This window comes from Fukomys damarensis, unplaced genomic scaffold, assembly GCF_012274545.1.
Source record: "Fukomys damarensis isolate Sample0158 unplaced genomic scaffold, DMR_v1.0_HiC HiC_scaffold_1, whole genome shotgun sequence".
Classification (NCBI taxonomy): Eukaryota; Metazoa; Chordata; class Mammalia; order Rodentia; family Bathyergidae; genus Fukomys; species Fukomys damarensis.
The window spans coordinates 57,342,204-57,368,651 of record NW_022900913.1 but is presented as its reverse complement, the minus strand read 5'-3'; the positions used below and the strand labels follow the sequence as shown (position 1 = coordinate 57,368,651).

Sequence of the window (26,448 nt, the reverse complement as noted above, 5' to 3'; positions counted from 1 at the left end):
CGACGCCACGCGTGGCTCTATCCACCTGGGAGCAGGTAGGGTACGCCCACCCATCCCCCCTTCGGGTCATTGCAATTCTACCCCGATTCGTTCTCCGCCGCCGGCGGCCTGCGCCTCCCGAGAGGGGAGGAGGATGGAGTCCTGAGCTCCGGGTGGCGTGCGACTCGGGTCTGGATCCCTTGTTGCCCCGTATTGTCCTTGGAGGGGAAATGGTGGAGCGTCTCGGTTCGGCTTCGGGAAATTGGTTTGGGAATCGTTTCGGGAGTCGATTTTACGATAACCACCTGATGCAAGTCCCCTTCCCCCGGAGAGCCTTTCACAACCCAGACGAAAACGCTCTGGGCGAGTTATTTTTGAGGGGGTCGGGCAGGAGAGATGTGTTACTAGATTACACGAGGGAAAGTTTTCATTGTGATTCAGAACCTGTGGACTGTTTGTCATTTTCCAGATTCCTGAGAATTTGATAATTCTTGCTTCAATTTGTTGTTATTTTGTAATACTATTTAAGTACCTAGTGGATTACACACTTGCCGTTGGGATTTTATCACTGCATCACAGGCAGGGATTAACATCTGGAATGGAGGCTGTTGCATAATGCACACATTTGAGCTCTGGAGGAACTTCTCCAAAATGGATCTGGGTCTGGTGTGCCACACGTTTTTATTTCTCAAATTTTGTGCACGTCATGGGATGCACAGGTTTTATATCTTGTTATCCTGCTATGAAATATTTACAAAGGGGAAGACGTTTAGTGAGTACGATGGAATGGAGCGGGCTCAAATTTTAGTTTCTTCTTCTTCTTTTTTTTTTTTTTTTTTTTTTTTTTTTTTTTGACCTTTGCCCATTTAGAGTGGAGAACAGACAGAATGAGATGGTCACAAACACCTGGGGAAAAGTCCATTCATAATGTGACCGCCAGCACAAAAAGAAGTAAACAAGATAGTCTTTCACAGGAAGTTTGTAATTGTCATAGTATGTTTGTTTTTACATTTATGGCGAGGATTGGTTTGTTGAATTTAGAAATGTTTTATGTGAGTAGTAGCATTAACTTTTAACCTGAGTGATCATGAATTAAAGTGTTTTACCTGTGGATTTTAGATCTTGAAAAGTTTCCCATTAGTCTGACCTTTGAAATACTGTTCAAAAATTACAAACAGTGTAATTTCTTTAATAAAGGTAGAATATACATCAAGCAAAAGACTTTGATTTGGAGAAAAAATACTTAATAATTGAATGCTTTTGTGAGGAAAATTTCCACGTTATACCTTTTAAAATTAAACTTTTTATTTCCTGTTTAGTCAGACAGTTCCAGTCATTCTCTACACACAAGTGACTGTACATATTGAATGCTGTGCTTCCCATTGATGACATGTTCTCTGGGGAGAATTATGGAGACACAGGGCCCTTGGACATTTTAGAGATGAGCATTAAGTGAGGGTTGACTGCTAGGTATTGCCATTGACTTGTCTGGACTATACTATGTCCATGGCGGATAGGATTATTTCTTGTAGCAAATTCAGCTTGGAGTTAAACAAAGTTACATTGATTCCATTTATATAAATGTTAGAGAGGTTCTCTAACTTGGTACAACTGTGTTTTATTGATGAGTTTAGAGGTGATTTGGTGTGCTTTTTGTCTTTATGGTAGCTTGAGCTTTTGAGCATTATTTTACCAATGACTGAGAAATTTAAAAAAAGACTAGTATTTTTCTCCATTAGATCCCACCTGAAGAGCCCTTCAGAAGCCTTATTTGTGTTACATTCAGTAATTGGTTTAAAAAGTCCAAAAATTTTACTGTTTAGGAGTAATTAAAAGAATTGAATATTCAGGCACAGGTTGAAGAATTATATGTAAAGGATCCTGTAGGAAAGAAAGGATTGCCAGTTGGGTAGCAAGTTAAAAGCAACCTTCCTGTTCCCTTCCATTTCTAAGATTTATGATTCTAAGTGGAGAAAAGAAATGGTGTGATTATTAAGGTGATATTTTCTTCATGCATCAGTAGGCTTCTGCTGCTTTAACTCTTTAATTTGTTATAAATTTGAATGCCTAATTGGTTCAGGGCTGTTTCACAATTCTTTTGAAGATAATGTTACTCAGAGTTGAATTCATGAAGGGAAAGTTGTGATGATTAAAAGATAGGGAGAAGCTGCTAATTTTTACTAAAGACATCATAAAATAAATATTGGATCGAATTTTAGATTTGCATGTGAAAATTAAAGGTTTATGTACAGGTAACTATTCAGCCTAAGATATGCTTTGGACTAGAAAGAAAATCGGTATAATATAAATATAAACATCTTGGTTTGTGAGCATAATTTGTTCCAGAAACATGCTTGTAATCCAAAGCACTGGTATATCAAAGCAAATTTACCTATAAAATATAATGGAAACTCAGGTGACTCATTCCACAACCTGAAAATATTCATATAATCTTGATTACAATACTGTAATACAATACAAAGTAATAAAGTACAAAAGATAAAGAAAAATAAATTAACTTGCACTTACCTTTGAAAATCTTTGTGGCTGATGTGAGCGAGATGAGAGAGAGAGAGAGAGAGACAGAAGGATTGTGTAGGATGGCTTTTACTATCACTAATGGAATCACTGCAACCTATTGACTCACTGAGATCTTTTTCTTTCCATGCAACTGTAACAGTGAACCTATCCAATAACACTTGCTTTTGCCTCCTTTTGAGGATTTCATGAAAATGTGACATTGTATTATTGTTAAACAGATTTATCACTTGCTGCTATAGTCTTATTTGGGTAGTACTTTTCTACACAGTTTTGCACTGTTTCCCACATTTTACATATCTCCCTACTCATATTTGAAGTGAGGGATTCCTCCACCTTTTTCTCCTCTTCTGCAGACAAGATTTCCATAACCTCTTGCTGCTGGGAGATGATCACCCACAATCACTTAGGGCGGGCAGGGAGGGAGAAGAACCATTGGCTCAGTTGAGATCATATGATGTTTGGCATCACATACTCTGTATTCATATTCAAAACATTGTTCATCAAGTTAAAATATATTAGAGTTGTTTGCTTGTCTTTCAGAACAAGTTATTTGTAATCCACAGTTTTACTGTATACAGTCTATTATATGATATAGGGTGTGCTGAAGTGGGGTGTGTTGAGTATGGGTGGACTTTATAAAATAACAACAGTTGAAGTTGTTCTTGAATAATAGATAAATGAGAGTTTGCCTTGGAGGTGTGGGACATGAGAAATATTCACAGCAAACACTAAAGCATGAGTTATGACTGGTATCACTGGATAGCAGTGAGGTCAGTTGAGTTGACTCATATACCATGGTGGATTGGAGCCTGGTTGTGGTTAGATATGTTAAGGTTTTGCTCCATGGTGATGGGAAACCATTTTGGAAGGAAAGAGTTGACAGGATGAGATTTATAAGTCATTTTTAGATCATTCTGTTGCAGGTTAAAAGCTAGATTGGATTGTAGAAACCTCTGTGATAATCTGTGCAAGGCTCTGAATCAAGGTAGTGACAGTGGTGACAAAGGAAGGGCTAGATGTAGGGACTGGCTTAAGTAGAAAGGCAGTACCTGAGATGGAAAGAACTATCCATGCCCTGTCTTCAGATTGGATTCCAAAGGGCACCAGGACCCTGTTGCTTATGGATCTGAGAACTTAACGCTTTCCCAAGGCTTGGCTGCTTTAGCTGTAAAATGAGTGAGAAAACATCCTTAGTAAGCTTATTAGAAATAATATATAAAATTTACTGCCTGCCAGGTGACAAGAATTTAGTAACAGTATAGCCAATTTTTTTTGTAATGATGATGAACGGTTGTGACAAAAAGGGAAAGGAATGATTGTAAGATGATTCCAACAAGTCTTGGCATGCAGGTTCCACTAGAGATGCTTTGCTGACATTGGAAAAGAGGAAGAAGAAATGGGCTTAGAGAGGGAGAAAAGTTAACTTTGGGTCTGTTTTAGCTTTGAATTACTGAGGGAGAATCTAGGTAGAGATAGAAGATACTATCATATTGAAGTGAGCTGTTAGAAATATGAATCACCTGGAGAGAGATCTACGCAGACAGCATAGATTTGAAAGCTACTGGTGTATATAGTTGGTCTATGGAGCCACTAAACAAGATACAATTCCTAAGTAAGAGCATCTTAAATATTGTGAATTAAAGTGTTAAAAGTTCCTTAATGTCTACATACATAAAGGTTTTGAAAATATGAATTGGTAGTAAATCAGTTTAGTGGATTGCATAAATTTGTGAACTACGCAGAAGAGAGGGTTAATTCTCTCACAGGATCTTTGAATAGAAATAAGAATTGGGAGAGAGTATTGTCCTGAGTGTCCAGGAACAAGAGAAACTTTTAGATGGCAGGAGGTGGTCATTTGGTTCTGTCCTATCATTCCATCAAGAAGAGTGAAAATGCAAATAATTCATTTTGGGAGTTGGAATGTTATTCAGGGCCTTAAGAGTAATCAGACTACATTGATAAGGACAGGGTTAATTTGAGAATGAATAGGAGTGAAGAAAAAGTCAGTGAGTTTCATAAAGTAAACTGCACAAATAAGGAGTTTACAGGTTAAAATCTTTTATACACATGTACTGGAGCTTGTAAGTTTAGAGTGGCCCTAGATATTCCTCATGACCTTATTCTGAGACATAAATTAATAGTAGTTAATTGGGTTGCTTATACTGCCTCAGTGTCCTGAGCAGTGGGATTATAGGCTTGTGCCGCCATGCCAAGTAACCCACCTCCCCAAGGATTGAACAGCATCGTCATGCCTGGCATAGACCTATTTTCACCATAACAATAGAGGATTATTATGCCAAACACTTACTGATTTTTTTTTGTTTTTTGTCTTTTGAGACAGTGTCAGGTCTTCCTGTGTAGTTCAGGCTGACCTCAAGCTTCCAGCAATCCTCCTGCCTCATCCTCCTGAGAGCTGGGGATTACAGGCATGTGCCACCATGCCCAGCACACCTGCTGATTTTTAAAATTTATTTATTTGCAGTATTGGGAATTGAACCCAGGGCCTTGGCATTGCGCTACCTCTGTAGCCTCTTCTCCCTTTTTCAGATTTTTTTTGAGACAGAGTTTGAGTCACTAAGTTGCCCTGACTGGACTTGAACTTGGGATCCTCCTGCTGTCCTTCCAAAGTACTGGAATTGCAGACATGTACCACCATGCCCACTTCCTACTAATTTTAATAAAGCCTTGTATAGTTAGATATATGGTAAAGAAGCCAGGGATAAAAAAGTTTAGATAAATTTTCTAATGTTGAAATGGGTGAAATTTTATGGTGTATCCATTTAAGTGGTTCTTATTATTTTTTACTGGAACCTTGTAAACTGCTACTTTGAGATTATAAATAGTGCTTATTAATCTAGGCCATGAGGTATTAACTTTATGTGTCCCAGAGGCAGATGTGCAGATTTCTTTACTATAATGCAGTATGTATTAGGGTCAAGTGGAAGCTTTGGCTCAAAGCCCATTTCTATTTTTTTCTCTTTTTTTAAATCATCTATTAATTAATTTATTGCTAGACTTCTGTAAATATATTTGAGGAGTGAAGCATCATTCTTTATATCCTGCTTTTACTGTGCAGATAGTAAGATATTCTGCATTCCTTGGTGAATTATGAATTATCTATTCGTACCTTTTGTTTATTTGCGTATGTTTTAATTTTTAAAAGACCATTGCATTATTTGTCTGTAAAAGAGTATGGGTTCTTAGGAGTCATGGGTCATATTGATCATAATTTGCTTCTGATTTTTCTTTTTTAATTATTTACTTATTTGAAATGGTCTTGCTGTGTAGTTCAGACTGACCCTGAACTCACTTGTAGTTCCTACTTTTCAGCCTCCTAAATGTTGGGATTACAGTTGTGCACCACCATTTTTCTGTTTTTAGATACAGGCTTTTTTTTTTTTTTTTTTTTTAAATAGATCTGGCTTTGTTGCCCAGGATGGTTTCAAACTGCTTGGCTCAAGTGATCCTTTCTGACTCAGCCTTCCCAGTAGCTGAGATGACAGGCCCATGGCACTGTACCTGGCAAAAATGCAAACATTTTAATATATATTCAGCAATCAATTGCAGAATATTTCATAGCTCATAGATCCTTTTCCTCTGCATGTTCTGTATGTTCAAGTAATGTGCCTGTGGTTATGCAGTAATCCTGTCAGTTTGGCTCAATAGCGCACACCTTAACCAGTGTCTTCTGTGACCTTCATACATGCAGAACCCTACGTTATCTGACTGAGTTTGCTTTTGAAGCTCTGTGGCAGACCAGATGCCCGGACCTTCATTTTTGACTGAACTCTTCATCTTGGAGTATTCTGGACATGAGGACTGAATTAAACCTCCATTTAGAACCTCAAGAGACTCCCCTAGTATATAGTAAGCAGTGTTGAATCATCTTGTTCTAAGATGCCATACTTTTAGCCACATTATTGTGATTGAGAGAATTCAGAGTTCAAATGCTAGCTCTTGTTGCTTATTAGTTGAGAGCCCTGGAACAAGTTACCCAACTGCTTTGTTTCTTAGTCTCCTCATCTGCCAAGAGGAAAAAAATTAAAAATACACACCTCATGGATTTACAATAACAACATCATGAAAAAATTTGGGTGAATTGCTTATATAACAGAGCCTGGAACATAGTCCATTATTGGATTAGTTAGTGTTACCTCAAAAAATGGGTTTGTTTCCTACTTGAAATAAGAGGCAATAGGTACAAATTGTACAAAGTATTGCCTACAGAGTATTGGCAGTTCTTGTCCACATGTAATTAAATCTTTCTTTTTTTTTTTTCACAGAGGCTGTAAAGGGATTGCCAAGCAGTGTTGAGGCCACCAGAGATTTGGATAGTTATAGCAGTCTATTAAGTTACTTTGTCTTGTCACTCTAAACATTTCAACGCAGAGTGGAGGTGAGTAGTGGGATGAACCTAGGATTTAGGGCCTTGTTTGGAGGACTTGCAAGAGTATCAGGTAAGTGCTGAGATACAGAGATCAGTTGAGCTGATGTAATGCAGGGTCTGTGTTAGGGAGGAAAGTGTTGGTAGCAAGAAAAGCAAGGGAAGAATCAAGAGAAAAATCATAATAAGATTCAGAAACAGGCTTTCTGTGTACAGGGTTGAAAGCATTGCTGATTGTGTTGCTTGGATACCTAACTTGTTCTCCCTGTTGCAGCAGCATTTATCAGAGGTAAGAACATGACTCGGATAGGTTGAGATAATTATATTTTCTCTGAGAATTCTTTCAGTTCTGAAATCTTCTCTAAAGCCCTCAAACGATAGCAATAACCTATGGTAAGTGTGCAGTAATTTAGGAACTGAACATGTAAATATGTTCTCTTTTTAGAGTATTAATGATAAATAGGAAAATCACAGTGATAAAAATTTTTTCCAACTTCATTTTCAAATTTTTCTAGCAGCATATTTGTTTCAAATGTGATTCCCCAAGAAAAAAGGGGTAAAATTATTAAAAGATGGATATCTTCAAGCTCTTATGTAAGAGTTGCCTTGTTTTTATTCAGGTTACCCAGAATTAATGAGCTTACTGTTTCCTTCATGAATTAATCTGGACACTTTTATACTTCATTCTGTTCTGTGACACTTTTTTGATGATTTGGCTTGAGGCTACATTAAGCTTTCTCAGTCATGTAGAATCTGGTTAGGCCTTTTGGTTTATCTCATGGGCAGAGTGTAAAGTACTTGACAAAATTTGATCTGACAGCTTTATACTTATATAATGTAGAACAGAAGCTTAAAAACAACAAAAAGAGGGAGAATTGAGGGATTTATTTTAGCAGTGTGTATTTCTTACCCCATCCCTTGTCTCTATACTGGAACAGAACCATCATAATAATAGTAGTTATGTAGGTGTCACCAGGATTTTAAAAAACTCATTAGAAGAATTTAGAGGTGAAATAGTTTTTTAGGATTATCCTGTCCAGTTGTGTCATCTTGCCAGTGGGAATACCAAAGCCTGAGGAGAGGAAGTACAGCACTTGCCTGCAGTTGTAAAGCTAGTGAGGGTGGAGCTGACCTAGGAACTAGAGTTACAGAAGTAAAATTCCAGGACTCTTTCTGGTATAATATGAGAATAGACTATGTAAAAATAGTTTATTATTATGTTTGTAATTTTACAAACATAAATTTTATATAACCATGACAAAATCTGGTGATATTTGATTTTGTATTTTGAATAAAAATTATTGCATTAGGAGGTACAGCCTGGGTTCAGTTCTTCTGGCTCTGCTAGTGGCGTGATGTGGTCACGTCTCTTTAAATTCCAAAGCTTTGTTGCTTAGTTGATGAAACATTGCTGCTAATTTTTTCTGGTTCTTTCATTGTCCTTTAAGATTAATGAAATGCATTGAGAGTGACTGGTAACAAAGTAATGGATTTAAGTAAGGACAGGTGTGGGGGGGGGCTCTGGAGTTAGGAGAATCATTTCTAATTTTTTCATATTATAAATAAAGTTTTAAAATTATGTATTTGTTTATTTTTGTTGTTGAGACAGGATCTCTCTATGTAGTTCTTGTTGGCCTTGAGCTCACTAAATAGCCTAGGCTGGCCTTGAACTCATGGCACTTCTCTTGCCTCAGCCTCTTGAGTGCTGGGATTACAGGTGTGCACCACTGTGCCTGTTTTTAAACTATATTTAGAAATCACAACTTCTTGACTTTAGTGGGAAAGCCTGTAGTGTTTCCTCATAATATTCAAAATTAGCCATAAAACATTTCTGAAAGAAGTGAAGCAACTACAGGCTTTTTCTTTGTAGTTTTTCTGCTTCACAGATACTTGTTTGTATGAGATATAATTTCTGTACCTCCACGTTCACTCACTGCAACTGCTGTACTTAAAACGTGAGGATTTGGACAGGCTGAAAATAAACCAGATGAGTTATACTAAAGAGCCATGAATCAAAAGCACCATAGTTACACTAGCATCAGAAAAATTTAAATAGTAAGGCAAAAATGATTATAAAGAATGAAGAAAACCCGCAACCTAGGACTAGGGATTTAGCTCAGTGGCACTGCACCTGCCTTGTAAGTGCAAGGTCCTGAGTTCAATCTCCAGTACTGGAAAAAAGAAAAAAAATCTACAATCTTATTTAAAAATTGGAATAACTTATAAGAAAGATACAGTCATCACAAACTTGTAGGTGTCTATGTAGCCTCAAATATATAAAATGAAAGAGTTTATGAAGTCCTGGTTGCTTTAAAATATGAATTAATGTATATATGTCATTTATCTGGGCCACAATTATATTTGATTTTTATAACAAGAACTTTAGTTAAAATAGCTGCAAATGTTAATTCTGTAATACCCTATCTAAATAGATATTAAAATGCAGACTAAGTCTAAAAGTTATTCATAATCATTTAAAACAACTGGTCTCAAGGGAAAAAAACTGCACCCAAAGAAACTCATCTGACCCATCCATGTTTGCAGCCCTGCCTCCTTTCTCACAGCAAAGGCCATGTAGGTCCAGACCTACCCACACTGCTAAGAGCAAGCCAGACTCGGGCAGGAAGTAGTGAATTCTGATCAGCAAACACCTATTCGTTCAGTACTGTTAACATCATTATCAGTAAAATTTGACATCTTCATTGGTCTTAACATTCTCCTTCCAAAGGTTTTAATCTTGGCTCCTGATGATGCTTTTTAATAGCTATTTACTGGACTTCTGAGCAATACCTGACCTCTGGTCTTTGTGTCCCACCTGCCAGGTGAGATAACCCACTTGCTTCAGCTTTACTATGACCATATCAATGAAAGGTTACAGAAATCCACCTTAGAAACAGTAGTTATTGGACAGAAAGAGCTGTCTTTGTCAGCACTGTAGTGGGTCAGATCCCCTGGCTTTGCCCTGTTGCCTTGGATGTAGATCTAGGACCAGTGCCTGCCAGCATAACTGAGTGCACCTGCCAATCTCCATGCTTGATAGCTGCAGCACTGGACCTCTACACTAGTTCCAGCCCATCAGTGTCTTTGACACGTGTCACCTTGTATTCCACCACACCTACTGTCTAATCTACAGTCATTGGAAAGTTATTCAGGTCCATTTAATTTGTAATATTTACAAAAAACATCTGCCCATGCCAAGCCTGACCTAGATGCCTTGGGAGATTATAAGATGAATGAAACCTTTTTTGCACTAAGGCCCTAGAATAGGAAACTATTGTAATGCCAGAAAGACACATTGATAGTGAACCCAAATGTGAATGTATGCTATGAGAATGTTTTTTTTCTCATCCTTAGACTTTAAGCCATGATTTAGAAGATGCACATGTTATTTCCTAAACATTATTCTATACATTTCCATCAGTGTTCAGGAAAATACTTTCAGTTGCCACTTGATTTAAATAGTAATTAGTGGGTTACAGCTTTAGCTCACTGGCAATTTTCAAAGCAAATATGTGTGTGTGTGTGTGTGTGTGTGTGTGTGTGTGTGTTTCTGGGTTTGTTTTTTGTTTTTTGTTTTTTTTTGTACCAGGGATTGAACTCAGGACCTTGTGCTTGCAAGGCCAGTGAGGTGCCACTGAGCTAAATCCCTTATCCTCAAAGCAATGCTATGGATGTGCCTGCCTTCCACTTAAAAGGGACCCTGTTCAGTTACAGTCTTGGCATCTCCCACCAAACAGGCTTCCTACCAGGCCCATCACCTGTGATGCAGAAGAGAAAGAAGTGCTCCCTCTGCTCATTGTTGCAGTTATTTGCATCCAGGACTCTTTGGATATCCCTTAAGATGTCCCTGGATCCATGGAAATAGTGGTTTTCATTCTGCAAGTGAAATGGAGGGTCCGAGGTTTTGCTTCTTGTCTGACAAATACATTGTGACTGCTTATGAGTTAGAAGTTAATTGACTAAAAAGATTAGTGGAGCCTCCACATTGAATCTGGGGCAGTGGTATAGCTTCTTGGGAGAGGCTGGGTGGTGGAGATGGGCCTTTGTATGTTGGAACTCCAATGTCATGTTGCTGATAGTAAGAATGCTGCCATTGGTATTGGCTCTTGGCAAGTGGATGCCAACCTGGGTGGTTGCACTGCTAATAATGTGGATTGAAGAAACTGGTGTTCTCCGTTCACAAATGATGCTGTCGTCCTTCAAATTATAAATCACTAAGCATCTCTCTGCAGTAGGTCTCTCATTGTAAAAGAAGAGTTCTGCACCATCGCCAATGTTCCAACAAATCTTCTAACAAATGTTGCCACTACAGGGCATGGCAGGGCTTTTCTTGCATTGAGGAATATCTTCTTGGTCAGAATTACTTGGGACCACATATGGAACTGGCTGTACCAATTTTCCTGCCCTTGACAGGTTTCTTAGAGGGAATTTTATCTTCCTGGAGGTCATAGTGATGATCTTCTGATACTTCTTTGTATGGAAAATTATTGAAGGAATAGCTGATCCAGTATAGTCAGTATATAGTTTCTGAGTCCTGCTGCAGGACAAACTTGTCTGCACTTTGTGGCTAGGAGTGCAGCCAGTGCATTTGCTGAGATTGCTGCATGGCTGAACCATAGCAAGTGAAAGAAACCTTCTGGCACTGGAGTGAGGAGAGTTTAGCTCAGATTTTTCTCCCCAGCAAAAAATAGGTAGCTGAGTTTTCATTATATTTCCTCTCTGAAAGAAGTCCGTGAACTTCTTTTTCTGAGAATCCCATAGCAATTATACTTATTCTTTTGCTAGTCTTCAGATGGTTAGTGCTTTTTCAATGAATGATTGAAGTTCTTCTCCCTTGTGCTTTTCATTTATCCACTTCTTCATGATCTGATCTATAGTGCCATAATTCTTTGAGTTGATGACAAGGAATCACTTCAGAAACTTCTCAGTGTCTGCTGATAGGTAGAAAAAGATTCTGTATCTCCCTGTGTGAACACTTTCTCTCCTTTGCTTCAGATTTCTTTCATCAAAGGGGAGTGACCCACTGATTGGATTATACATAACCATAGTGAGGCTCCACACATCAATTTCTGGCTCCAAGTGAATTCCTGGGGCTGCGTACGCAGGACTGCCACACAGTGAATTTTGTGCTGAATCCCTGCAATTTAGATGTTCATTTCCTCATCTAACAATATTTTCTTGGTGTTTAGGTCTCTACGTGCTATCTCTTTATCATGGCAATATTTTACTGCAGATATGTCTAAATTTAGTTCTTTTTCATCCAGTTTTCCCTGGATAACCAAATAGTCATAGATTTTACCACCTTTGGCATATTCTGTTAGTAAATAGAATATTTTCTTAGTTTTGGTGATGTCAAACACCTGTACTATATTTGGATAATTTAAAATCTTCATTATTTTTACTTTTCTCTGCAGCTTCTGGAGTCTTAATGTACTAATTAAAGTTTTATCATTGTTCTTGTGGCAACCTGAATGCCCGTGGTGACATGTCTGGCTGATTTGTCTTTTCCATAGTTCCCCTTGTGGAGTCTGTATTTTCCTATTTTAATTTGTTCTTCTCCACAGGAAGCCATTGATTTGTAACTTCTCTAGAGCACCGTTTTCCAAGGTATCTTCTTGTAGCCTGTCTCCACCTGAGGAGTGGAACATATTTGTTAGTTTCCTGATCATTATCTTCAAAGTCTAGTTAATTGTCATCTTTAGATGTTTTAAGAGAATACAGATAATCTAAATTTACTTTAAATAGCAAAAGAAATATCTACTAAATATAAGCTAATACAATAAATAATAAGCATAATTAATAATTAATATGCACCTCTTGCTGTCACTGGCAAGATTAGGATGGGGAAGGTAGGGGAATGAAGGGATGGGGAAGGTAGGGGAATGAAGGGAAGTGGAAGAAAAAGAAGCAGGGCAGGGAAGGAATGAGATGACAAGGAAAGACTTGGAAGTAGAAAGGGAAAAGTAAGTCCAAAAATAACCACAGAAAGCCTTTTATAGCAAAAGGTGCTTACCCAGTTTAAATTATCTGTCTGGGTAAAATTAAGTGTTGAAGACAAATGAGTAGTCTTCATTTCTTGAGTTATCATTCTACAATCTACCATTGTCAATTCCATCGTAAGGGTACTACAGCATAAAGAGATGGGAGAGGTGAAGTAGGTTAGGACAGGGAGGGGATGGAGAAAAAGAATTAGATGTGTTATATACTTGTACCAACTCTCATGATAAATATAATCATTTTGTACTGCTGACATGTATCAGTAAAAACAAAAAAAAATTTAAAAATTGTTATATATGGGCTGGAGATTTAGCTCAAAGGTTTGCTGCCTGCCTCACAAGCTCAAGGACCTGAGTTCAATCCCCAATACCGGGGAAAAAAAAGAAAACTGGTTATATAAAATCCTGGGATCAAAACTTTGGATTCAGTTTACACAAATTTCCTGTTAAACTGCTGTGAGAATTTGGATTGAGGATACAATAGTGCATTAGCCAGACTTGCTGGGTTGCAAGCAACAACAACAACAACAAAAAAAACTCAGGCTAGTTTAATCATAGAAAGGAATTTATTATCATAGATTGCCCAGTTCAAAATCAAAGAAAAAACTTTGAAAATAAAAGGCACTTAGGTAGCACCAGAGTTCTTCATAGCAACAACTAAGTTCAGTCTCTTTAAAATACCAGTGTATTAAATAACACATTGATTTTTATTTCCTTTACATAACTTTTTAAGATAGTTTGGGATAGGCATTCTAATGTGCCTTTTTCTTGGTTGGGAGATGATGGATACTTTGACAACACCAAGAAATACATGGTAGAGCACAGAGAGAATTCCTAAAGTAGGAGAGGGATCCTATTACCAGAAGAGGAATGGCTGTGGAGGAAAATCCTCTACAGATGTCAGTTACAAAAAAAACAGGCTGAAAGGCGTCCATTAAATGTCAGCATATATATATACATATACATATATATATATATATATATATATGTGTGTGTGTGTGTATATGTATATATATATATATGTATATAATATAATGATTTAAAAAAACAGGGCTGATTTTTTTTTTAAAGTAAATTTATGGCTTTTGTACATCTTTTGCCACACCCAGTTGTAAACATTTGTATCATTCATTCCAGAAAGTTCCTTTGCATCTTTTCTAGTTACTTTTATGTTGTAGTATGTAAGGGTATGTTTATTTACATATTTTTATATTCTGTATAAATGTACAGAGTTTGCCTAAAAATCTATACACACTTTAGGAAAAGATAATCTTGTATAAATGTTTTAGTACTAAATTTATTGGGACATCAAAGTTACCTTTGGCCTTTACAATTACAGGAGATGCTCAAAGTAATGGCCATTAGCTTCCAGACATTATTTTTATTTTCCTGAAATATGTATACATTTTTTGTTGAAGAGAGTATTAATTTCCATTTCACTGCCTTTTTTTAATACAAATGAATAACGCTGGAGTTTTCTTTTTTACATACATGGTTAAGCTAGTAGGTTCAAATTGTCTTTGGTATACAAAAGTCCTATTAAAATAAAATATGACAGTATTACAGAAGAAGTTTTTTGTATGCATAAGGAAGATGACATTTCATATCTGAAAAATGTTGTTCTGTGTTGTTAAAGAGGATGGCATTCCCTGTGGATTTGCTGGATAATTGCAGTCATGAGGAATTGGAAAATTCTGCTGAAGATTACATGTCAGATTTAAGATGTGGGGATCCTGAAAACCCAGAGTGTTTTCCTCTTCCCAATATTACGGTAAGGCACTTTGTTCTGGTTTTTTTTCCAATGTTTTGAGTCCAGGAAACCAACTTTTTTTTGTTTGTTTGTTTTATTCATTTTATAGTGTTAACTGTTGAGTTTTGTAATCTGTATTGAAAATCTGGCCAGTAAAATGTGTTAATATGAGCAGTTTCTAAACAGACAAAATCCACAGGTTATTGCTTAATGTTTGTCTTTTTGTCCTTAAAATTATATTTAAGAAGTTTACCAGTTTTGCTAAGTCTAGTTACTATATTGGAGTTAATTAAATTTACTTTTGATTTGGAAAATGTAAGTTCAGAAATTTCTTTTTAGTTAGAAAAAATGAGCCAAATACTAAATTAAATTTTGTGACATTAATCTTTATTTCCTTGTTTGAAAATGGTAAGGATTCAGAACTTCTAGTCAGCAAGTCACAATATATTATGGTAGCAAGATCATTAGACTTGGAATCTTTAGACTTCCACTGTGAACTGAGGTGGGCAAATTCCTTAACCTCTTCAGCCCTCAGATTTTTCTTCTGGAAATGGTGTTGATCTAAAAGATTTGTAAAGTCTTCTCAAGTGCCGATATTTTATATTGTCTGACTTAAAATATTTTCTCTGAATGGAGAATGCATGTTGGATTAATGAAGACTGTTGAAGTATTGCATGTATCTTGCTGGAAAAATGGATTTACTTAGCTGGCTTCTTTCACTGGAAAATGGAATATGTCCCCTTCATGTAGGCCAAGTAAAGGTGATAAACTAGGATTGATTTTCATTGACTCAATGGATCATATCATGGTCTTTGTTTTTATTTAGTCATGTAGCCAAAACATAATGTATATTTACATATTCACTCCCCCAAGGTAATAAAATTCTTCCAAAAAAGGAAATCTATCTGATTTTACTTTTATTTTAGGGAATAGGGAGATTGTCACCTTGAAATGAAGCTGTAAAATTAAAATTAATGAAGGAAAAATTTAATATTTGGGTAAAACTTTCATTTTTTATTTTTTTAAGATTTTAAATTTTGATTAGTACATGTTAGTAGTATGTTATGTATTTTCTTAACTAATCTTTAATCAATTGTCATTTCAGATTCCTATTAGTCTATCAAATGTAGGCTTTGTACCTCTTTATGGTGGAGATCAGACCCAGAAAATTCTTGCTCTTTTTGCTCCTGAGGATTCACTCACAGGTCTCTTTCTTGCTTCATTTTTGTAAATTGAGGAGCTTTTTCCAAACCACTAGAAATTTATTAAATGGGTAACTATAGGAAGGAATTTATTTTTTAAATAATTTATTTCAAATTATAAATTTAGAAAGATGTAATTTTTGTTTGTTTGCTTGTTTTGAGACAGGTCTTGCTGGGTAGTTCAGGCTGGCCTTACACTCACTGTATAGCCCAGTCTGGCCTTGAACTTGAAGCCATCCTCCTGTGTCATTCTCCTGAGTGCTGGGATTATAGGCGTGTGCCACCATTTCTCCCAAAAATGTTATTTTTTATTTCTTATAATCAAATGTTGAATGTATAAAACAAAATAAAAATGCTGTAAATGGGGCTACACTGTATTAAAAGGTATAGGTTTATACGTTCTTTTTTTCTTTTTGGGTCTGGGGATTGAACTTGGGACCTTGTGCTTGTGAGGCAGGCAGTGGCACCACTGAACTAAATCCCCAGCCCTGGTGTTGTTATATTTAAGAGAAGCAATATAACCTTACGAAACAGTAATACTGTATTCATTAACCTTAAGATTTAAGTGTTAATGATCATTTGTTCTGTTTTAGCTGTGGCTCTTTACCTTGCTGATCAGTGGTGGGCTATTGATGATATTGTGAAAACATCTGTTCCTGCTAGAGAGGGACTTAAGCAGGTAACAAGCTCTTATAATTATAAATGGTGATAGTCTTTGAAGTTATTGAACTCTTTCCCATTTTAATATGATTGCCTTATATTAAACCCCTGGAGTTTTAGTCTTATGATGAAACCAGCATTCAGGTTGGGTTTCCTCTATTTTATGTGACTCTGAAAGTATGAGGAATTGGGTGAAGAAAACTGAGCACCTGTGGGTTAGGTGAGCTTCTGATTTTCTTAGTTGGTAGAGGAAAGGCTAGTCCACTTGGTGTGGTTGCTAAGCTTCCATATCACTGGAGAACATGGACCAAGAGCCTTCTTTATTAGTTGGGCCTTCTCTGGCTAAGATACAGTAGTGTTTGAAGCAGGACAGTGACCAGGTTCAGACAGAGCAGAAGCCAACTGACTCATGTTCCAAGAGAATACTGGTTTGCATATTAGAGCTGTAACCTCAAGAGGCATCCCTATGCTGTGGTTAGAGAGTAGACAGGACAGGAAGGGAAAAAACTATCGAAACTGAGATAGTAAATATTATAGAGTAGGCAGAGAAAAGTGGAAAAGTGTTGATGTCTTTGGTGACAGGAAGACTGTGATGTATAGTAAAAGTGGAAGAACAGGACACTTGGCTTAGATAAGGTACATCAGGCTTTTCTTATGAAGAATACTAAGCATTACTATTGCTCAGTAAATGCAGAGATCTATGTTAATTTACCCTTTGAGGAAGAGACCTTGCTGAGGAGGAATAGGGTTAACAGATACAAATATATATACTAGTATTCTTTCTTTAGGTGGATTCTAGGATAGGGCAAGTCTGTAAAAAAAACTTATCAGATCCTCATGGTGTCAGCTATTTCTGTTCATTTTAGTGGGCAAATTGAGCCAATAATCAGAAACCAGGAAAGCATTTCTAGAAACTTTGAAAACTAGGATAGGAAAGTGAGAATGTTGTGGGTTACTGGAATGTTCTCATTTCTTCCTTTTGAGTTTGGAACTTCAAAAAAAATATCAAACTTAAAGGGAGGGATGATAGAAGGATAGTAATATACTTAGTATGGTTCCTTCTGGATATTACATTCATTATTGAATATGCTTTGAGATTCCAGAGCAGTGGATCTATCTCACAGACTGGGAGAATGTACACCTGGATATCTACCAGCTTGATAAAGAACTTGAAACACAGAATTAAAGGGGTGGAGAGAATTAAAATCCTGTATACTGAACTACATAGCAGGACCTTGTCTGAAAAACCAACAAAAAAATCCTGTGTAAAGCTGTCAAAAGGGAGAAGTGGACTATCAGTAGATGACTATAACTTGCTCTCAGGAACAGCTATTAGCTGAACTAAGTGTGCATGTCCAGAAGGTAAACATCCTGGGATGTTTAAATGTAACTGAAATTTGGACATTTAGTTGGAAGGTTAAGGGACAGAGAAGGATTTTTTTTTTTTTTTTTTTTTAGTTTGAGAAGGAGAAATCTTATGATAGTCTGGATAGCCTCTCCTCACCCTAACAAATTATGAAATCCCCAGGTATGGATTACAGAAGGAAAGTCAGGACCAAAATAAGATTGTTGGGATTCCAAAAATAGGTCTCCTTCAGCCTAATTACTTTGTGACAACATTCCCACTTGAGAAATGGGAAAATCAGTGAAAGGAAACTGTTACTTTAGTGAGACCCTTGCCAGTAAGGAAAAATTGATCGGTAAAGTCAGAGGAAGGAATAACCATTCTTCCACTTAAACATATGACCTTAGCTAGTGACTTTGTTATTATAAACCTTTTTTCCCACTGTCTCATAGTTGTAAAGTTAAGTGAGATAATAAAGCTCATAATCCTGTGCCTAGTGCTCAGGAAGGAAAGTCCTTAATAACATACTGTAAAACTTTGTCTCTTTTCTGTCCTGATCCCTCACCCATCACCATTTTTATTTATTATTTTTTATTGAGTTTATTGATACATTCTAGGTGTACAGTACAGTTACATTCATTACTGGGATCTTGTACCTTTACAAGGTTCTCATTTTTTCCCCTTGTCCCTACCCTCCCTTCACCCTCTCCTCCCCATTTACAAATACTTTAATTCCATTTTTTCATTTTCTCACATTTTTTTCTTTTCCCTTTTTCCTCTTCCCCTACCCTTCCCACTTTCCCTAAACCTTTACCCATCACCATTTTTAGAGGAAACCATAGACAGCCAACTTAGCAATTTTGCATGTCACACACTGAATAGAGGAACTTACGTGTGGAAGACAGAGTGAAGAAACACAGGGAAGGATCTAACTTGATGGAATTAAGAAAGAATAAATGTGTCATGATACCTATAAAGCTCCAAGATAGTTAGCTGTGCCTGTCTGCTCTGAGCACCTAACTGAAAGAGCAGCACATGTGGAAAAGACTTGGGCTTTAGTTAAGGGCTTTATTTAAATAGAAATAAAATGAAAATGTTAATTTTCTCCAGAGCTGTCCTCTTGCCTCTGCAATATCTTCAGCTTTTATTTCTGTAATGCCCATGTGCCAAAAAAGAGAAATACTAGGGATCTGAAGCCCTTCCAAAAAAGAGCAGAGTGGCAAGAGCCCCCCAGATTTTATTTTGGTCAGCCTTTTCTTTCAGTTATTTCATTGTTCAGCTTTGGTATGAAATTTAGAAGAGAATTTTTGCCATCTTCAAATATTGGTAGGCTGTGTGGCAACAGAATATCAAAGTATAGTTTTTGGGAAATAGGTTTCAGCAGCAGCCTGAGGAAGAATTTCATGTTGGTCAGAGCTGTTCAAGGGAGGAATGGGTTGCCCTGTCCATTGGTGCCAGTCAGCTCTGTCATGGCCCTTTCTGCTATTGGAGATCCCTGCCAGGGGCATTTTTGAGAGTAGTTTGCATGTATGGTTAATCCTTTCTCTCTCCACTCAACTCATTAGAAAGCAAACTTGTTTTCCCTTCAGGGGATTTGGAAGAAAAAGACTTTATGTACAGAACTCTTGTTTTTAGCATGAAAGATGTCTATGGGGAAAAACTGATGTCAGAAGGCTGTGAGTGTTAGTGGGGTTCCTGTACCCGTGTGGCCCTGTATGTGGAAATGAAGCTCTGTTTCTATTCTGTGGCTGCCCCAAGTCATATGTTTCACTAGACTTTCCCATTATTGCTGTCCTTGCTCATCTGGTTTAGCAGAGGGGTGTTCGGATGGATGGGATGGGTTATTCCTATAGTTACAGCAAAGACAGGAATGTTAAATGAACATTTCACTTGAAAAAAATAAGACAGATGCCTTTCCCAAGGGTATAATTACAGCTTCCTTTAGCAAATGAGGTAATTGTTCTTAAAGTCTTCAGAGTATCATGCTAGCTTTTTTTTATTATTATTATTATATGAAAACTAGGAAAGGATAAAGAGAGTTGAAGCAGGATTCATAGAGAGGATGTGGTAGAGCTGGGCGGGTGAAAGTATGAAGAGGACATAAGCATGAAGGAGGTGCTGGGTGAGTGAGGGGTGCACTGGGAACCTGTTTTGCTTGTATTAGACTTTCTGAGAGACAGTATTCCACACATAAAATATGTCTGTGGAAATGGTGGAAATGGAGTGGAAAGATTGGTTCATCTCTCTGTGATAATGAAATGTTTTATAATCACTTTGAATGCACCGAGAGTGCTCTGAATGCCCTGCAAGGCACGGGGGCAGGAGCAGGGTGAGAAACCTTCCCTGTGGGCTGCATATGGTAACTGCTGTGCCTGCTGTTTGCCTCTCTTTGTAGGTGAGCACTCTTGGGGAGAGAGTGGTTCTGTATGTTCTGAATCGCATTATTTATAGAAAACAGGAAATGGAGAGAAATGAGATCCCATTCCTGTGTCATAGCAGTACTGATTATGCTAAGATTCTGTGGAAGAAAGGAGAGGCCATTGGGTTTTATTCAGTTAAGCCTACAGGTGAGTCTTTTCAAGTTACTTAAACTGTATGTTAATAGAAATCTCCATTTTAGAACCCCCTAACTGAGTGGTTCTCTGGTAATTAGACTGTAGAGTGCGAATTGAGGTGATTCTACTTAGCATTTCTTGGGAGTACTTTGATTTTCCTATGCAAAGGAAGATTGTTAGGAAAGTCTTGGAAAAACAAAACAAAACCTGGAAATAGTTGCTACAGAAGATAATTTTTCTACAAAGAGAGGATATTGGAGTTGAACTTCAAATTTGTCTTCTCCTTACACTTCCTTTCATTCAAAGGTTGTTGTTTACTCTGATTTCTGGTGCTATTACTATTTATTACTGACTTCTAAGCCATATGGTTTAAATGTATTGCTTAGAATGGTTGAGCTCAACATGTTAATGCACATCCTGATCAATTACTAACAAAAGCAAAGTACTTCCATATATTTAGGAGATACAAACTCCTTTGAAGTTTTTAAATTCAAGTTTGAGTTTTTTACCCAAAGACTCTACTCTGTCCTATCCATGAGAGACCAACACTGCTTCACACTTGCCCTTTATTCAGCTTTCAAGAGCTGGTATAGAGCAGGAGGATCTAGCCTACTTTCTTTGTGTGCGTGTACACCCCGTGCCTTGTACCACCAAATCACAGTCTGCCTTCTTTAATACATTGAACAAAAACATGATGTTATTCTTTTTTCCTTTACCAGTCTTCCCACCTTAGCTTTTTGGATCAGCCAATTTAAAGATCATACCCAAATTTACTACAGATTTGAAGAACAGTTGGGACTGATACCTTAATTCCATAATTAGCACACATTTGTGATGAGACTTAGTGCATATAGTCAATAAAAAAGGAAGATCATTTTTCCCCAAGAGTAAAAACCTGTAATGTATAATTTAGAATGTTGTTTGCCTTTTAGTAAATACTTTGGGTCTTCTTTAATATACTCTCTTGTTCTTGTATAGATTTGAAGTAGAATCAATGATTTATGTAAGTTCAGAAAGCTGTTTATTGTACATAAGTAAAAAAGAATGCTTAATGAAAGTTTAGTGCTACCTTGTGGAAAAGCATCTCTTTGTTGTTTTTGTGTTTAGTGGCTAGGATTGAGGTGTGGGATTAATTGCTGTATGCTTTATTTTATACAAGGTAATTCTTGTGAAAATTGGAGTCTTTTTACTTCTCATACTGGCTTCATACTACTTGAAACCAGCCTATACATTTGAAACACATGTTAATTTATACCCTTTGAGTAAGGGCTTGCTTTCTATTCATGACACACAGTTAAGCAGCATAGTGTTCCCTATTAGTATTTCTGATCAGTATTTTACTTCTGTGTTTCATGTGCATCTCCAGGTTCCAGGTTTTCTTTTCTCTAGGACCTGGCCTTTAGTTTTGCTAGTTCCCCGCCTTTTTTGGCGGGGGGGGGGGACTGGGGATTGAATTTAGAACCTTGCACTTGTGAGGCAGGTGGCAGCACCATTGAGCTAAATCCCAGCCCTTAGTTCCATTTTATACTCCAGAGCTGTCATGTGCTACAGTATCTGCCACTTTCCATGTCTTCTGTACTTTCTCCTGTTGCCTATGTCCTCAGTGTTTGATTTAGTTTTTTCCTTGTTAGGCTGTTTCTCTCTACCAGGTCTCATGGAATTAGATACGGTCTACTGGCCCTTCATCCAGTAGGTATTTAGTTCAGAGAAGTGCTTTTCTGCAGAGAAAATTCTAACGTTTTAAAAATATTTTAGTGAGGGCTGGGGATTTGGCTCAGTGGTTCCGCAGCCTGCCTTACAAGCACAAGAACCCAAGTTTGATCCCTGGTACCACAAAAACAAAACATTAAAAAAAAATTTTTTTTGGTGAGATTGTCCAAAACAAATATAAAACACTGTGACCTTCCCCCAAGCAAATATATTAGAGAAAAAAAGTACACCGTAGCAAAAAGGTAAAATTAAGCAGATTAAATGAAAATGTTGTAGCATTTTTTTATTTATGATTTTTTGTTATGTAAAGTAGTGACTCAGTTGAGGGGGGTGTTTGTACATAAAATAGTTTTGATATACAAAAGATGCTTTTATGAGGTCAAGTTGAGTTTCGGTACAGTGGAATTCAAGAAGCTATATAAATTCTTTGATTAAAATAAAATGACAAATTTAGTTTGCTTTTGAATTAGGTAGTTTTACTGAAATGTATTTGTGGGGTTTTTGTTTTTGCTGTTGTTAGTTTAGTGTAATGAGTACTTTAATTTGTGCCTTTAAGTTTTTCCTTTTATTTATTTATTTATTTATTTATTTTTGTGATTCTGGAGATGAAACCCAAGGCCTCCCACGTGCTAAGTACATGCTCCTACAGGCCATACTCCCAGCCCACTGTGTGATCTTTTATATATTCAAAAAACTCTCCAGAAACACCAAACTAATCTTTCAAATAAAGTTTTTTTTTTCCAAATAATATTTGTTTTTGTACTTGAAGGAGAGTTTTAGGAAATAATTGTTTGAAGTTCCTGAATTTATCTTTATCAGTAGAATAAATGCTCTCTTTTTTGATAATCAGTTATATACTTAATATACTGATTCCTTTGTCAATTTTTTGAGGAAGATCATTAAAGTGAAGGCATTTTCAGTGCTTTTATGTCATGGGTAATTCTTGGGATTTACTGTTTGTATTTTGGAACATCTTCAGTTATTAGGGTTGGTTCAGATCTATATTTTAGGCCAGGAAGGAGTGGGGAGAGCAAAGAGAAGCAAAATGATTCATAACCAAAACAAGTGCTACTCTCCCATCAGTCAGTCTAGGAAAGTAAAAGTATTCATAAAAAATTTGTAAATGGGCTTGATTTATTCTCTACTTTCTCACTTACATACCCCAAGACTGCCATAAAATTTGAGGTTGAAATTATTAATGAAATAATTGGAACAATTTTTCTTTTACTTTTTTTTGGTACTGGGGATCAAACTTGGGACCTTTTGCTTGTGAGGCAGGCAGCAGAACCACTGAGATAAATCCCCTATCCTGTAACAATTTATTCTTACTTAACCAATTCATTTTATAGTTTGCAAGCTCTAATACTTTTTGGTGCGTTGTACAACTAAATTATCTTTTAAATGTATCATCTTTTAAATAAAGATGTAATATGTAGAAGATTTGATTAGTATTCAGGAAATTTTGGGCTTTATTGGAGTGTTGCTGTTAGCTTGTAAGTTAGTCTAACAATTATTGGTGGTTTTTGGTTTTCTTTTCCAAGTTTCTTCTCCAATGTCAGGGAATTGGGCTTGACGAAGGGATCACTGAGACTTCTTGCTCTCAAGTTTTCTGAATCTGCAATTAGTTGTTGGTGTATCCTCTGACAGAAATCTGTGGTCTTGGAATTGGCTTTAAATGTGAAGGATGAGTTTAAGAAAAACATAAATCAGACCTCAAAGTCGGAAGACTGTGATAGTAAACAAAGTTATTTCTTGGAGTCCTGTGAAGAGAGCATTCAGTGAGAGTAAACACAAAGACAGAATATTTTGTAACATCAAAGCCCCAATGCTTTCCATGAGAAATTATTCCATGTATTATAGGAATGAAGAATTTTTTCTCACTAGGCAAAATTTTGAAAGCAGTTTTAAAGCTCTTCAACTTAGAGATTAATATTCAATATTCATACTAAATTTAAATTTTTTTTTGTTTTTTGAGAAAGGGTCTCACTAGTTTACGCTGGCCTTTTTATGGTTTATTTCATTCTTCATATTTTATTTTATTCTGAATCGATAAAATTCATTTTCAGGAGTTAGATTTTCAAGTTTGAATGTTCTCTTGCCGTTACTTTCTATGTGTAGGCTATACAAAGTCTATATACACTGAATTTTAAAAAGAAATATGATAGGTATATAGTATGTAGTCGGTGCATGGTCTGGATCAAAGTGGGATATATGCATTATTTTTTAAGTAGCATTTATATGGCTAGGCTTATTTAATAATAAAGATCAGATTTTATATGCTTCCCAGAGTCTTATATCTCCATTAGCACTTCTTCACATGAGGAGTGTTTCTTTTCCTGTGGTTGTCCTTGTCACTTAGTAGGATAGACACATTTTCACGGCATCTCGAGTCATCAATCCCCTCTGGTTGTCAAGTTTGGTCTTTGTCAGTTTTTGAGCTTCTAATAAAGATCATGAATGCTAATAAAAGATATTGATTGAGCATGCAATGCTAAGCACCAGAGAATTACAGTTTATTTATCTCATTTCCTATATTATAATTAGTTGTATAATCATCTGTAATCTGAAAGTCAAGTTGCACTATACTCATCCCCATCTTTTTCCTTCTCATGTTATTCTGTGAGAAAGATTTTTACTATGGTAAATGGAGTTAAGTTTTCTGATATTATCCTTTTAACCTTAACTAATGATCCAGTAGATTAATGAAGTTGGTAATAGCTTTTACTTTGGATAGTAGAATACTTAGAGTGCTACCTCCTCAAGACTTAAGCCACTAAGTGATCTTTATTTATTTTTTTTATATTTCTTAAGATTGACAGTTTCTCTGATAATTTTAAATTCCAATTCCTTTTTTTATATTAACACATTTTTAATTTTTATTTTAAATTGTGTGTGTGTGTGTGTGTGTGTATATATTTATATATATATATATATAAGCCCAGGGTTCTTATACCAAGCTGCACCCTCAAGCTTTTTTATTTTTTATTTTGAAACACGGTCTTGCTATGACACTAAGTTATCCAGGTTGGGCTAGAACTTGGAATTCTCTTGCCTGCATCAATCTCCCAGAGTGCTGGGATTGAAAGCATGTGCCAACATGCCTGGCTACAACAGTCAGTTTCAATGTGTAGTTTCCTCAATCTTGCAAAAGATTGTTTCTCAACTTAATAAAGACTATCTATGAAAAACCAACAGCCAACATCATATTAAGTGGCCAAAAACTGAAAACCTTCACGTTAAAATCAGGAACAAGACAGGATGCCACTATCACCACTCCTCTTCGATATAGTTTTGGAAACATTAGCCATAGCAATTAGACAAGAGAAAGAAATTAAAGCAATAAAGATAGGAAAGGAAGAAGTTAAACTGTCATTATTTGCTGACAATTTGATACTCTACATTGAAGACCCAAAAATTCCAGTAAAAGACTTCTAGACTTAATCTACACTTTTAGCAGAGTAGCTGGATACAAGGTCAACACCCAAAGATCAATAGCTTTCTTGTACACAAATAACAGACTCATTGAGAGAGAAATTAGGGAAACAATTCCTTTCACAATAGCATCAAAAAACAAAAATGAAGTATCTAGGAATCAATCTAACAAAAGAAGCAAAAGACCTCTACATTGAAAACTATAGCACTCTGAAAAAAGACATCAAAGAGGATATAAGAAAATGGAAAGATATCCCCTGCTCCTGGGTAGGAAGAATCAGCATTGTGAAAATGGCCATACTACCAAAACTGCTATACAGATTCAATGCAATGCCACTTGAAATTCCAGCACTATATTTCACAGAACTAGAAAAAAGAACCAAAATTCATTTGGAACCAGAAGAGACCTAGAATAGCAAAAGCCATCCTAGGCAACAGAGACATGGCTGCGGGTATAACAATTCCCAATTTGAAACTATACTACAAAGCCACTGTGATAAAACAGCATAGTATTGGCAATGAAACAGACCTGAGAATCAGTAGAACAGACTGGAAGATACAAAAACAACTCCAGATGTACTCAGCTATGCTATTTTTGACAAAGAAGCTGACCATCCCCACTGGAAGAAAGATAGCCTCTTTAATAAATGGTGTTGGAAAAACTGGATCTCAGCCTGCTGAAGATTAAAACTAGACCCTTATCTGTCACCATGCACTAAATTAAAATCCAAATGGATTAAAGATCTAAATATTAAAACAGAAACACTAAACATGAAGATAAGTTAGGCAGAACTCTTGAAGACATTGGCATAGGAAAAGACTTCATGAACAAAACCTCAGTCGCACGGGAGCTAGCAGAAAGAATCAACAACTGGGATCTCATCTTATTAAAAA

At 36.5% G+C, this 26,448-nt stretch overlaps 1 protein-coding gene across 3 annotated transcripts in view; it reads left to right on the top strand.

The window, feature by feature from the left end:
- The first annotated feature begins 19 nt into the window (after window positions 1–19).
- Fam169a (family with sequence similarity 169 member A) overlaps window positions 20–26,448 on the top strand; it is an 80,873-nt gene continuing 54,444 nt past the window's right edge. The window contains exons 1-6 of one of the 3 annotated variants that reach the window (XM_010635164.2): window positions 20–35; window positions 6,804–6,916; window positions 14,537–14,671; window positions 15,756–15,855; window positions 16,446–16,531; window positions 20,253–20,424. In XM_010635164.2, the coding sequence (XP_010633466.1) occupies window positions 14,540–14,671; window positions 15,756–15,855; window positions 16,446–16,531; window positions 20,253–20,424 (490 nt within the window). In that variant the 5' untranslated portion in view covers window positions 20–35; window positions 6,804–6,916; window positions 14,537–14,539. Of the gene's footprint in view, window positions 36–6,803; window positions 6,917–14,536; window positions 14,672–15,755; window positions 15,856–16,445; window positions 16,532–20,252; window positions 20,425–26,448 lie in introns of those variants that run through there. The other 2 variants (XM_033761443.1, XM_033761442.1) reach the window with 2 other exon arrangements.